Source organism: Syngnathus acus, chromosome 12, assembly GCF_901709675.1.
Source record: "Syngnathus acus chromosome 12, fSynAcu1.2, whole genome shotgun sequence".
Lineage (NCBI taxonomy): Eukaryota > Metazoa > Chordata > Actinopteri > Syngnathiformes > Syngnathidae > Syngnathus > Syngnathus acus.
The window spans coordinates 11,590,685-11,604,345 of NC_051097.1; the positions used below are offsets into that span (position 1 = coordinate 11,590,685).

General features: G+C 47.0%; 3 protein-coding genes across 5 annotated transcripts; all 3 read right to left on the reverse strand.

The window, feature by feature from the left end:
• Positions 1-16: 16 nt before the first annotated feature.
• On the reverse strand, positions 17-3,364 carry wdr41 (WD repeat domain 41). Of its 2 annotated transcripts, none has more exons than XM_037264943.1 (14): positions 3,194-3,364; positions 2,987-3,064; positions 2,601-2,716; positions 2,133-2,181; positions 1,898-2,011; positions 1,769-1,831; positions 1,595-1,706; positions 1,441-1,503; positions 1,206-1,307; positions 953-1,140; positions 755-876; positions 586-671; positions 377-510; positions 17-262 (listed from the first exon to the last, which is right to left on the reverse strand). In XM_037264943.1, the coding sequence occupies exons 2-14, from the start codon at positions 3,032-3,034 to the stop codon at positions 122-124; spliced, it is 1,338 nt and encodes a 445-aa protein (XP_037120838.1). In that variant the 5' UTR covers positions 3,035-3,064; positions 3,194-3,364; the 3' UTR covers positions 17-121. The 2 variants fall into 2 exon arrangements, with proteins under 2 accessions (XP_037120838.1, XP_037120837.1); XM_037264942.1 differs by having other exon boundaries at positions 3,187-3,364.
• A 1,941-nt stretch (positions 3,365-5,305) lies between these two features.
• otpa (orthopedia homeobox a) lies at positions 5,306-9,373 on the reverse strand. Its single transcript, XM_037266221.1, has 3 exons — positions 9,240-9,373; positions 8,063-8,517; positions 5,306-5,908 (listed from the first exon to the last, which is right to left on the reverse strand). Exons 1-3 carry the CDS (start codon positions 9,313-9,315, stop codon positions 5,387-5,389), a joined length of 1,053 nt encoding a protein of 350 aa, XP_037122116.1. The 5' UTR covers positions 9,316-9,373; the 3' UTR covers positions 5,306-5,386.
• A 756-nt stretch (positions 9,374-10,129) lies between these two features.
• tbca (tubulin cofactor a) lies at positions 10,130-13,166 on the reverse strand. 2 transcript variants are annotated; one of them, XM_037266037.1, is made up of 4 exons: positions 12,967-13,166; positions 11,641-11,746; positions 10,903-10,989; positions 10,130-10,808 (listed from the first exon to the last, which is right to left on the reverse strand). In XM_037266037.1, the coding sequence occupies exons 1-4, from the start codon at positions 13,017-13,019 to the stop codon at positions 10,728-10,730; spliced, it is 327 nt and encodes a 108-aa protein (XP_037121932.1). In that variant the 5' UTR covers positions 13,020-13,166; the 3' UTR covers positions 10,130-10,727. The 2 variants fall into 2 exon arrangements, with proteins under 2 accessions (XP_037121932.1, XP_037121933.1); XM_037266038.1 differs by lacking the exon at positions 12,967-13,166 and adding an exon at positions 12,796-12,905.
• Positions 13,167-13,661: the final 495 nt, after the last annotated feature.

Consider the following 13,661-nt stretch of genomic DNA (forward strand, 5'->3'; position numbering starts at 1 on the left):
GAGAGGTCTAGCTCTGTGTGTTTTATTCATAAAATTGGTTTTAAGCACCTTGATCTACTTTTTATTTGAAAAGTGATCTATAAATAAAGTATTGTTCATTGTATAAAAGTCAAAGCGTCTTTCACAGTCCGCCCTTCTCCTCCAGTTTCCGGAAGAGCTCCAGGCTGCGGAGGCGCGACTGCTTCTCGCCGTTCTTCCAAAGGATAAGCTGGTGGTCGGCCGAGCACGTCAGCAGGCCGTTCTCCGGCAAGGCCACAAACATCTGAGCGACAACGAGACGAGGACCGACAGTGCTTGTTGGGTAGTTTTCGATTCGTTTGGCAATTTTCGGGAACCTTGGCTCACGCGGCGGTGCGTGCGTGCCAAGAAGACACACCTGGACTGCACCCGAGTGTCCAATCAGGTCACCCGTCAACTCCAGCGTCTTGCTGGGCGCCACGTCCGAGGTCTTCTTTGACGGCGGACACGCCTGCCGGCTGGAGCGCCCCAAGGTCCACATTCCAAAGAAGCCTGAAAGGAACAAATGCGGAATATTGCAGGAGAAAAGTCCATATTTCATGCACTGATGAAGAGAGAAAATGTGACCTGGAGAGGCGGGTTCTCCGGCTAAAGGCAGCTCTCGTATCTCCCACATCCTCACGCTGCCGTCCTCCGAGCACGACATCAGCTCGCTGAAACCAAAAGGACAGCCGAGTCGCAAAAAAAAAAAAAAAAAAAGGCGCTTTCTGCGTGTGTGACTTTGGGCCTCACCGACCTGTCAGAGAGCATCGAGATGTGCAGCACGTCCGAGTCGTGGGCGCGCTTCCGGTATGCCGCCGCCGTCTTGCTGGCCACGTCGAACACGTACACGCCGCTGCCCACCGCCGCCGCCACTAGCTGCAAACGATCATCACAAAGAGGAGATCATTTTGAAGAATAGCTTGTTAATTCTGTGTAAGGACATGTAACTGACGTTTCCGTTGGAGGCAAGGTGCTGAATGGACATCTCGCTGGTTTTGGGCCCGCCCGTTTGGATGTGGGACTGCTCGGCCTGGTTCTGAGGCTCCTCCCACAGAATGTGCTGATAGGCCAGCATGCTGCAGTCCAGCGCGTCCCACACGATCAGCTCGCCCGCGTGCGAGCCGCTGGCAAAGGCGGCGTCTAAGGAAAAACACTGTTGGGGGCTCAGCTGATAGGGGGGGGGGGGGGGGCAGTTCACTACTGACCGTCGACGTTGATCAGGGCGCGGATTTGGTCCTGATGGTCCGCCAGGCAGCGAACCTCCATCACAGCGAGGGCGTCGCCGCTCGCCATCAGCTTGTAGATGACTGACAGCATACAATGACTTTTTTTAGTCTAAATTGCTTTTGCATATGGTAAAACGTCAATTTAAATAAAACATACAATCCGTAGCTCAAAGCACACATTTCGCTTGGCGACACAGAGCAGAAATGGGCCTACCGATGGTTTTGTCCACGGCGGCGGCCACGCGGTTCTCGGGCAGCTGGATGAGCAAGGTGATTCCTGTCCAAAGGCAGAAGAGACGGCCGGCCGGCCAAGATGAGCGCCAGCCACCGCAAATGGCAACGGCCGCAAAGGTGCTTCGGAGGCTGGCCTGTGTCGCTGCGGCGCTCTTTCAGACACTGCAGACGGAAGTCGCGGCTCCACACGCACAACTGCTGGCCGCCTGAGATCCACGCGCTCATGCCATCCAGCACCAGGATGCACTGACACACAAATTGTGACTTTTGTGATGACTGGTGATTAACGACGCTTGTGCCACACTGACCTTGACAGAGGACTGCAGGTCCAGAACGGTCTGCAGTCTGTCGCCGGTGTCGGGGTCCCACAACTGTCGGAGTTAAGGACACTTAGAAACAAACTCTTTGGCACCCCCTAGTGAGGACCACGAGGATACGCTGACGCTGCGGTCCGAAGAGGCGGTGATGAGGCGGACGTCGCCGCAGCGCAAGACGGCCATGGCGGTGATCTGCCGGGAGTGACCCCGAAGCTCTTGCACACGCTCGCCCGTCTGAAAATGGACCCGCGGCAATTTTACATGGCCATGCAAAGGAACCGGGTGACAATGACTGGCAGATTTTGGCGGCAGGGCTCCGTCCCCGTCCCCTTTCGCTTTCCATTCATTGGCTTACCTCCACGTTCCAGACCAGCACCAGGCCATCGTCTCCGGACGACGCACATCTAGCAAAACGCAAAAGACGGTAAAAAAAAGTCAACATTATTTTTGGTCAGGTCATTTTCACCTGAGAGGTCATCACAATAGGTGTGTGACCGTGTTACACTTTGTCAGCGCCCAGACAGGCCCTCGGCCCCGGCCAGCGCTTCACACCAATACGATCGATAGGACAGACATCACGACAATACATGAAAAGCAATCATGGATTCTTTTTCTGGACACCTGGGGAAGCGTGAAGGCACACGTACACACACACACGCAATAACAAGGACGATGCCGCCCCTGCTGCTGCTGCTGCTGCTGCTGCTGCTGGTAGTGGTGATCTTGTCATGCTCTACTACTTCTCTGCAGTGAGTCTCTCCTGTCAATCAACGTAAGGGATGGAGTGGTTGAGGGTGTGTGTGAGTGGGGGTGACTCGCTTACCTGAAGTCATCAATCTGCACCAGAAATCGAACAATGTCAAAATGTCCTTTCAGCACCTGCAGCTCAGTGAAGCAGTTTTTGGGCTGTTCCTCGCCGATGCACAGCACTCCGCTTTTCTGCAGATGTAAGGACTTTTTTTTTTAATCCATCCATCCATTATCTGAACCGCTTATCCTCACGAGAAAAGGTTCAAACGTACACTTTGAGCTCCACCACTTTAATTTGTCAATTTTTGCTCATGTTTACCTTGTCGTCATCTACATATGTCATTTTTAACGTGTGTAATACTTGGACCTCTATTAATTGTGCTGATAATGTCTACAACTACTTTTGTATTAAAAAAAAATCATTCGCTGGGCGTGTGTGACGTTCACGTAACATCTCACCTCCACGGAGCTTAGAGCTTCACGACCGCCAAAAATCCACCGAAGCATGACTGCTGTGTTTTTAGCGGATGTCGTTAGCTGCGGAGATGAAGATGGAATGAGCTAGACTCGCATTTAGGGCATAAATGAAATCACGGACCATAAACGCAAAACATCTCATACTATCTTCTTGTGCCGCGTTTCAGGGCCTTTTGGCTTACCGGTCATCGGTCATCAATGTGACTCGCTTATTTCAAGGTTAGCTTCATAAATCCCACCTAGAGAGACGATTCGGCTCGTTAGTATGACGGTAAGGAAGCTTTTAAAAGGAGAACTTGAGCTCCAGATACGACCACAACAAATCAGCCATATGACTTAACTACGGAAGCCTGTGGTGGACAATAATTGACCCTTACGCTGACACAAATGCCGCAGAGGAAATTTTTTTAACACGTCACTTAAAAACAACACTATACATTATTCTATTATTGTATTTATTTGATACTTGAGATAGGGAAAATATTTGAAAACAATTACTTTTGCAGAGCGTGGTGTTTCAATTTCAGACGAAAGCACTGCTAGTCATTCTGCTAGTAAGCAGTAGGTGGCAGTACGTGCCAATCTTACAAATCTAAAAGAAAAGCGAAATGAAAAAAAAGGATCATTGACGCACTTCATTGTACACCAGACGTCACATTTGTTCTTTACTTGCAGGTGACAAAACCTTCAATGACACTAAAAATCAACCAATGTGATGTGATCTAGGCTGAACGTGGGAAGTGCCAGCTGAAAAGAAAAACGATCACTTTATCTGGACAAGTCAGAAGATGCAATTGCAACTTTTACCGTTGAAATGGGTTGTTTCTCTCTCAACATGGTGATTTTTCTCTCTTAAATCCGCCCACACGCACACTCGGCCGCGCCGGCTGAGATGACACGCCAGCCTGTGGGCCCTGTGCGTGACCTTCATGGAGGCTCAGATGCTGATTCGTGATTTAGTGTCGATCCACCGCGCTTGTCAGGGCTCGTGAGGTGGGTGCCTTCCACGCGCTAATAGAAAAGCTCAAGGGCAGGGCGTGCTTTGCTCAAAAGGAGGAGGACGAGGAGGAGAGCATTTGAAAATGAGTGACGAGAAGAAGAAATCTCGCGTGGCCATGGGTCGTATAGGTTTCGCATGATTTTAAATTGATTGTTGTTTTATTTCTTTTTCATCGGCTCAAGATTGTGCACCAGAAAATATGTATTCTATACAATAGAGTATTTGAGAGAAAAACCTACACGAACCAGAATGCAAATGATTTAAATGGATCTAGTTGGATTCATTACTAATCTTGTTTGTAAAATATGAGCATCAAAAAATATTGAAAAGATTTTTTAATAGACCATGTGAGAAGAAGCAGTTCAGTGGATGGATGGATGGATGGATGATGGGTAATTGCAAACAGCTTTTCTATGATTTGTGTCCTAATAAACACAATAAAAATGCACAGGTACAAAAGAATGAAACAATAACAGAATCACGTGATGTGTCGTTTCTAATTCTGTCCAATCATGTGATTGAAATTATTTCCATTTTATTGGAATACATGGAATTGATAGAAACATGTCTATGCATGAAACACCCACCCCACACCACCATCGTCATCACCAGCACACCTGACTGACAGTCCCTTTCTTTAGCTTTATTCTTTTTCTTTTTCTTTTTTCATCCATAGTGCCAAATGTCCACTTTGAAGTCAATAAGTTAGAATGAGCTCAAGATAATAAATAAGCACAAGGGCAAAATGATTGAGCTGTGAAAATCAAAGCTAGAAGGAATAAATAAGTCAATAAATAAAGACATTCTTGAATGTGGATGCTGGCGAGTTGAAGCGGCACCAAAACATCCATGTGCATCTTTTTGAAATCCTTTCAGGCCTGACTCGTCTAAACAAGACATTTGGATGAATATTGCCTTTGCGGAATATGAATTCAGCAGCCACATGCAGCCGCCGTTTTGCCCCATCTCGGACGGCGGCCATTTTGTCAAATGACATCACGGTTGCCGAGGCTTAGGTCACGACCAAGCAGAAAGCGGATTGCAAATGTCACATACTTCAACTCGGAAAAGAGGTGAGCTGTGATTGGTTGTGCCCTGAGCCAGGGTGATCTCCATGTCAGTGGAGTGGAACACATTTGCGTCAACAAATTGTTTGACTTGACTTCTTCCCCTTTAAGCAGAAGTGGCAATTTGAGAGCGGAGAAAATACTTTTCCTGACCTTTGTGACCATCAGCAACTTTGAATGTGGATGGAGTAGAACTGCACATTGGTGGGATAAGAAAAGATACCATATACCATCTTTTTTTTCTTTTGGGGGGTCTTCTTTCAGCATTGACACAGGAATTGGCAAAACAGAGACGCCAACATCCGAGCGGTGGCATCAGGTGAAGCTCATGGACACTGTGTGCTCCAGAGCCTTCCGGCGGAGCGAGGCGATGCTCGTGCCCCGCCACATGTCACTGTCTGGCGGAGACGCGCACAGCTGCGGCGAGCCGCTCACGTTGCCGGGGAAGGGGGACTGGTACAGGTGAGACTGCAGCCCGCCGCCACCGCCGCCACCCGACATGTTGGACAGCCCCATGGAGTTGGGCGGCGGAGGCGGCGGCTGGAGGCCGCCGCACTGAGAGTGGCCCAGGGATTGAGCCATAGGCGGCTGGCGGCCCCCCAAGGCCGGAGGCAGCTGCAGCTGGGACATATTGGCGGGGCCCCAGCGCCCGTCGTTGGCGTGGAAGGAGCATAGGCCGTCGCCCATGGCCGCCGCCGCTGCAGCCGCTGCCGCCGCCGCCGCCGAGGTGAACTGCTGCAGGCCGTGATGAGTGGGCAGCAGCGTGCCCGGGGCCCGGAACACGTTGGTGCTCTTCTTGCGCTTTTTCCACTTGGCCCGGCGGTTCTGGAACCACACCTGCACGTGTGTCAACACACCACTCAATGAGAGCATGTCACAGACAGATATGTATGAGCAAAAAAAGAAATCAATAAAAATCAGTCATGTACAAAATCAGTCATGTACATGAGCACTTAAATGTTGTCAATCTGAAAAGGCTGTGAGTTTATTTAGGAGTAGCATGAATGTTTTTTCATGATGTTTATGGCATTTTGTTTCTGATCTAAATCAGTGTTGGTTTTCAAAAAGACTTTGTGCCTCATCCAAATGAATAAGACTGAAATGTTCATTTCATCCATTTGGGATCTTGTTAGCGAATGCTAGCTCGTTAGCTCGGTGTGACGGCTAGCCTTGGACTTTGTTAATTGCTACATACAAAAGGTTCCACCCCAAAATAGTTGCACTGTAATAAAACGTATATATGTTATGTAAAAAAAAAAAGGGATAACTATTCACTCGACACACGAGATTTGGATATAAATCTAAAGTTATCTGGAAATGATTGCATCTTGTTAACATATTTCACAGATGCACTTTTGTGTACCTTTCTGTTGCTTTGAAAGTACACACTTGGGTCACTTAGATTTTCCTTAAACATTTGTCTTTGTAGAGGTTTTCCCTCTCCAAACGACAATTTTCAGTTATTCGTTCGGGATGACGTTTATAATTTGCGTCACGCGAAGCAAGCGCACTCGTCTTTACAAAGCACTTTCGTTACTGTTTTAACTGATATTTTCTTTTACCTTGTTTGTTATTTCGACCAATTTGAGCGAATTATTCATTATTTATGAGCACTATTTCATTTTAAAAAGCAGGCAATTGCACCCACATGTTCAATTGAACACATTTTCATTTGTCTTTCTTTCCGGTTTGCGCACACAATCGAGGAGAAATAATTGGATTTGCAATAAGGCCAAATCGTCTATTTTCACAAAGGGGCATGGCACAGGTCACTAGCGGAGGATTTTTAAACCAAGAGAAAAATGCGTGTCTATCCACGATAATGACTTCCGAAATGAAAGTGAGGCATATTGTGTCGCGTTAATGCGGAGGAAAAGCACCGGTGACAAATGGTGATGAGGTTATTTCCCGACTCGTCGTCACAAGATGGATGGAGGCGACATTTGCGTGGAAAGCGGAGAGCCAAAAGCACCCCCACCCCATAACAATCAAACAAATCGACATGGACGCAGATATCGTTTGCTATTGTATATATTCACAAGAATGTCAAAAAAGTCACTGCAATAGTCAAATGAAGCTCGTCTCGTCTATGGGATGAGCATCATTTGACTCTGTATCATTTCATGCAAATTGCAGTCCGATTGCCCACACCGTCATAATAAGAACAATAAAAATGTATGATGACGATGATGATGATGATGATCGTGATGCTAATGGAAATTATCAGGGTGTTGTTTCAAACCGGCGAGGCCCCTTTGGCTTGGCTTTAAGGATATTCTGATCGATTCTATTGTTCGTGCATTGACGTGAGTCTTAGATATTTTTACACAGCCATATAATTGTTAAACAACAGTAATCGCAATAATAATACATTTGAATAAGCATGAAAGCATAATTTCATCATTTCTGCGTCACGTGGTGTTTACTTTTTATTTGAACCAAAAATACGCGAATATAGAATATAATCGGGACTTAATCAAAGTTATGTTTATGATATTAAACACCTTTTGCAAAGATCTGCATTTTAATCCTTTCAAATTTTCTTGACCAAAATGAAATAACTCATCTCGTTTCTTTTCAAATGATTTGATACCGATTTGACAGAATACGCAATATTTTCAAAAGGAGACCACATTTTTCCATTTCATAACTATTTTGTTTTGGCACGTTAGTTAAGTGTGTCTTTTCTTCAATTTAAAGCACCGCACCAGATTTATTTGGCTTTGGAAATAAATGACGAGACAAAAAGAAAAGACTTTTTTGTTTTTGCTCTGCAAATGTTGATCATAAATGACGATTGCATTTTGTCAACAAAAATGTTCCTTTTTCTCAAACGGCAGAATGGGCAATTTGACACTAAATGCATTTGTGTGCAGACCTGCCGCGCGCGCGCGCGCGCGCTCACACAATTTTGGTTTCCCAACACAAAACGGAATGCATGCGCTCGCTCAACTGAGTTAATTGTCGATTATGACGATGGCGTTGCAATACCTGCACTCTGGACTCGGTCAGGCCGATCCTAAGGGCAAGCTCTTCCCGCATGAAGATGTCCGGGTAGTGCGTCTTGGCGAAACTCCTCTCCAGCTCGTTCAGCTGCGCCGGCGTGAAGCGGGTCCGGTGCCGCTTCTGTTTCTGGGCCTGCTGCTGCTGCTGGTTCTGATTCGGTTGCTGCTGCTGACCTCCGTTGCCGCCATTCTGCTGCTGCTTATCCTGCTCCTTGATCACCTGCACCGAGTTTGGGCCTCCCCCGACTCCTCCTGCCGGCCCGGAGGAGGTGATGTTGTCGGCGGGGAGTATGGTGGCGCCGTTCACGCCGTCCGGGCCCGAGCCCGGGCCCGGGCCGCCCGGGCCCAGCTCAGTGGAGTGTCCCGGGTCCTCTCCGCTTCCGGACAACCTGCACTTTAAAGCCTCGCGGTGGCCCAGGAGCTCGGCCGCATCTTTCATCCCTGTGCACGTGCAAAAACCAAAACCAAAACATCTTCATTTCACATATAGCCAGCCGCACCTTGAAATTGAAGCGCATTTTCTAGTACTTTGTGTCAATTTGAGCTCAGCTCAGGCGATTTCCTGTGCTTGGCAACACCCGAAATGACTTTGAAACAAAAAGCTGTGGAAAAAATCAACAAAAACAAATGCGTGTCAAACTTGCATTGATTTGATTTATGTGCTATAAAGTGACCGAATTTTGATCGGGAAAAACACATCGATTCGATGTTTTTAATCAAATTAAAATACAGCTAACCTATTTCAGTACAAGGATTGAATACAACGTAAAAAACACGAGGGATAGTCCGTTCACATATTTGTCCCCAAAGTGTCAACATTTTATTAGTCGAGCAAGGTTTGTAATAGGACAACTTCAATGAGCAAATCTTATTTTCCTATACTCAGTTGTCCCCATTAAACTGGGAGAAAATAATGAAATAATAAAATAATTAAAAAAAAAAAAAAGTCAAACACATATATAAAAGTTTGTAGAAATATAAGTCAGGACTTAATGTCTGCCCTTGAAAGACTCGCCTAGCGTTTTCCATTCCACCATTATGAAATCAAATTACGCACTTAATATAATAATAATTGCTTTTCCGATGAATTAAAGCGCGGCGAATCACATGAAGACAGCGTGCACTGACAGTGAGGATCGTGCAAGTGTGTGAGTGGAGCTTACAGCAGAGTTGAAGCGCCGAGTTGGGTGAGGACAACTCACCCAGGCGAGCATCCAGGAGGTCGGCGTGAGAAAGCATTGCGCGCCGCAAGGGGAAAAAAAAGTGTGTGTGTGGTTGGGGAGGGGGGTCGAGACAAAAAAAACAACCTCTACGCCTATTTAGAAAATGTCGTTGTTCTTAAATGAAAGCAAATTCGTTTTGCGCTTAAAAAGACGCCCGGGTGGCATTATAATGCACCTTGGACGGACGGGGAGGCGCCTAACGGACGAGCGGAGCGGAGCCGAGCCGAACCGAGGCTCTGGTGCACGACAGGGCGTCGGCCAATCAGAGGCCAAGGAACTCCCCACCCCCACCGTAAAGCACCTTCCCTCCAATCCACCCGGCCATGCAGCAGCACTTGGTTCCCCTTAATTGGCTTTGATTTGTACCCCAAATTAAAGTCCAACAAGGTCTTCAAGTGATGCACCAAGCGAAACGTAAGCTCCGCTATGCTAACGTGGCCATTTCCAGCTACCAAATACATATGAAATAAATTAGCCATCCAAAATATATGACTATTATAATAATAAAATAAAAAAAGTCTGCATCATTGCATAATAATAACCAGGTGAAAAGTGAACATTAGCATGAGTAAAGTGAATCGGTGTATTTCGTTATAAAAATTAAATGTTTGACGCACAATTCCCCACAAAAAATGATATCCCCAAAGATAGAGGACAAATAACAGAGCATTCTTAATAATGCTTGAAAAGCCTTTGCTATTTATATTTTTACATAGAGGATAATTTTATTCAGATTAAAGAAAAACAAAAAAATGCCCTTTTAAGGCTTTGATATTGAATAAAGGTATCTAAATGTTTTGTTTATACGTTTTAAAACATACACAATATTCTTACTGTGTATATTATTTTATTGGAATTTCTTGCATGTATCTTACTCCTTGATTGAGGCATTGTCATCATCTTCAGTTAAATTGAGGTGAGAAATAGCTGGGATAAGAAAGAAAAAAGTTCTGTTCAACGGTGGTCTTAGTCCAAGCATTTTTCAAATCAGTATTTCATTAACAATGAAGTCAATCAGATAGGGGTATACTCAAAGACATCGCGTCTTTCTCCTCTGCGAAGATCAACTCCTATTTCTTTTTTTTGGACCAGTTCTGCTTTACACTGCCCCCAAGTGGCCAGAATGAGCAGCACAATGTCCATTCAAAGTGTGACAAAACAGTGCAACTGTGCAGGTTCCACTGATTTCGGTCATATGCAAGTGCGTGTCAAGTTGTTTGGAAGCAAGCGCCAAATGTAAATCTCAGAAAAAAGACTATTAGAGGACAATAGTTCAGGACGGGATGCAGTGCAGCAAAAAGACAAGACAAGACATGTATATATGTTGCAGTCACTGCAGCGTATTTATGTGGCAACATCATCAGAACAACAAGACGGCAAGGAAAAAAAGCGGGGAATGAATATTTGACGCAAGCTCACGGCAAGACCTCACACCTCCAGCTTAATGGAGTCCAACATGTTTTTGGCTTCTTGGTATTCTTCTGACTCCGACAACTCCTCCTCCGCTTCCTGAGAGGACGACAAACAAGACACACGGTTGGCTTCTTTTAGCAACAATGTGGACGTACGCTAACGAGAAATTGGACAACGTTGGACAACTGACCAGCAACTGCTGCAGGTCGCCGTGGGCGAGGGTCATGCGACGTCGGCTGTCCGGGATCATCATGATGGTCTCCTGCAAGCTCGCCATCTGGAAAACAGCAGCCGCCTTTAGCCTGAATATAGCGCCGCGCGTCAAACGTTAGCATCAAGCTAGGCGAGTTTCGTTGCAACAGTCTGCGTGAACATTTTGGAGTTTTGGTTTCGTTAGCGCGACTATGCGACGCAGAGCTAAGTGCGAAGAAAAGACACGGCGCCCCCTGGCTGCCGTGGAATGATCCCATCGACGGCGGGATAAAAGATGACGCTCGGCCGGCTATCGATTCCATGAAGACAGAGAAGCTCTAATCCATCCTGCCTTAGACGCATCATCTCCAACTATCATCCATCTGGCCTCGCCATTAACGCCAGCCAAGCGTGCCGCCGCTCGCTCGCTCGCTCGCTCGCTCGCCACCCGACCGCCGCGCTCTGAATGAACAAAAAAAACAAAACACGCTTGGAATTTTAACACGAGCGGTAAACATGGCTGCCGCCGCCTGAGGAATAAAAGTCGAGGGAATTGGACCTGAAGTGATTACCGTAAGCCGTTTAGCGTTGCCGTAACGTTTACGCTAACTGGCCGTGTTTCACGTTGGTAGCGATACGACACGCAGACTGACCCATTGACTGCATTTGAAGAAAAAAAAATCTTCAACGTGTTCTCATTGTTGGTGACAGACAGCACACGAGACATGTAACGTACGTGTTGCTTGATGAGGAAAACGTCGGCCTCCGCTGCTTTCAGCTGCTCAATCTTCTCCTCCTGCTCCTTGGCCTCCGCCTTGTAGGACGCCTCCTCTTTGGCCAGCCTGCGCACACAATTGATTTGCCACGTCTCAGTGTATGCATGTCTGAATAACACTGCCCCCCGGTGGCCGAGGTGCGCACACCGCAGGGAGCAACACAAGGAAGTGAAGGAAGTGACGTCAATTACGCCTCATCCATGTATGCAGAGTGTGCGCTGTCGCATGTTTGGAACACACACAACAACAACAAAAAAAGGGTGCATCGTTTCAATAAAAGCCAAAGACAGTCTAATAACAAAATGTCGGCACCTCGGCTTTTTCCCAGCTCCAATGTTAATTTCTTATTCCTCACCGAGTCAGAGCACCGGCGGTGGCGGTGGCTTTTAAATAGACCTGCCACCTCCCGCCTAATGGAAAAGGCAGCTCGCTGGAAAATAGGATCACGACAAAAAAAAAAAGGGAATTAAAGCCGGCCCGACATCCCGCCACATTGTATTTCTGAGGCGGTGTGTGGCCAAGAGCGCAATGACAAAGGCAAATTACTCTTGTCATTTTATTAAAGGCCAGGCAGCCCACAGAAGTGTGTCGAAAATAGGACTCAAATAAAGTTATGACATGGCAGAATAGGTAAGAGATGAGACAGAGCAGACATTCTACATCTCAGCATTTGAAAAGGGGCGGACAAAAACAAAAGCTTGGGGGGAAAAAACGGTCTCGCTTTAATCTCTCTGTGGTTGTGAAACCAACAAAGTGACAAATTTGACATCCTTTCATTGATAAGGAAGGGAAAGGGGAGGCTTCTCTGGAATCGACGACTCCACCGCAGTGATCCATTAGTAATGTGACACGGCTGCGTCCCACAATGAGCGTTCCAAAACACATTGTGAACAAAAGCAAGCAAGCAAACCAGACGTTGAAAATGCTCTCCAAATGTCAAGTATGAGTCACGATGAATGCAGCGCGTCGGTCTAGCTCGTCGTTAGCCACGCGGGAGCTAACTCGTAAACAAATAGCACATGCGGACAAGAAGCCACAAACACAATCGTAAAGGCAAACAGCGCTGCGCGTTAGTTAGTTAGTAAATACATATTACTGTGTCCAATGGGCCTTACCAAAGCACCGGAGGGGCGAAAAGCCGTCGGTCGCAGTTACCGAGCGCCTGCTTTGCCGCAGTGTCCGCCCGGCCGGCCGGCCGCTTGCCTGTCATCGCGCGGCGGCTAAGCTAACTACCCTGCTAGCCGCGTCATCGTCACGTTCCCTGATGGATAGGGAGGCAAACTTACCGCTTCAAAACGCCGGTTTTGATCTTAATCTGTCGTGTTCTTGGGTCGGCCATGGCTGCGGGTGCTGACGGCAGGTAGAAGGACAAGCTGTCGCTTGCGGCGTGCTGGAGGGGAGGCAAGTTAGCAGCACAGCACAGCACAGAAGCACAGCAGAGTAGAGCAGCGGAAGGCAGGCGTGACAAGACGATGGCAGCGCAATCGATCACAGGAAAGAGTCGATTACCAACGCGGAAGCCGCATAAGAGACTCATAGAAAAGACTTTGCATTGTTATTAGCAATATATGCGACATGAAAGTCTTCCAAATACTAATTCGGGTCATTTTCACTCATGATTTGCTTGGTTTAGCAATGACGTCACCACTCGTAAACGCGTGTCTTTTGACCGCCAATTAAAATGACACGGTATGTTGGCTTCATGTTTTTACCGTTCCACTAGTTTTAAACTGGCTACTGCACGAATGCATGGCCCCATCGTCTGATTTAAAGCCCGTGCACTAACGCTTCGCACGAGATCGCTTGCATGGAAACTTATCGACTTGCAGTCATGCGATGGAAAATCACGTGGGCAACACTCAAGGCGCTGGCTGTTGATTGTTGGTCTTTTCCGACTTTTCTAAACTAATAAGTGGTACGATCAAGCTTTTGCCAAGTGCACGCGGGCTGCTGGACTTAATTGATATTGAGCGGGGGGGGG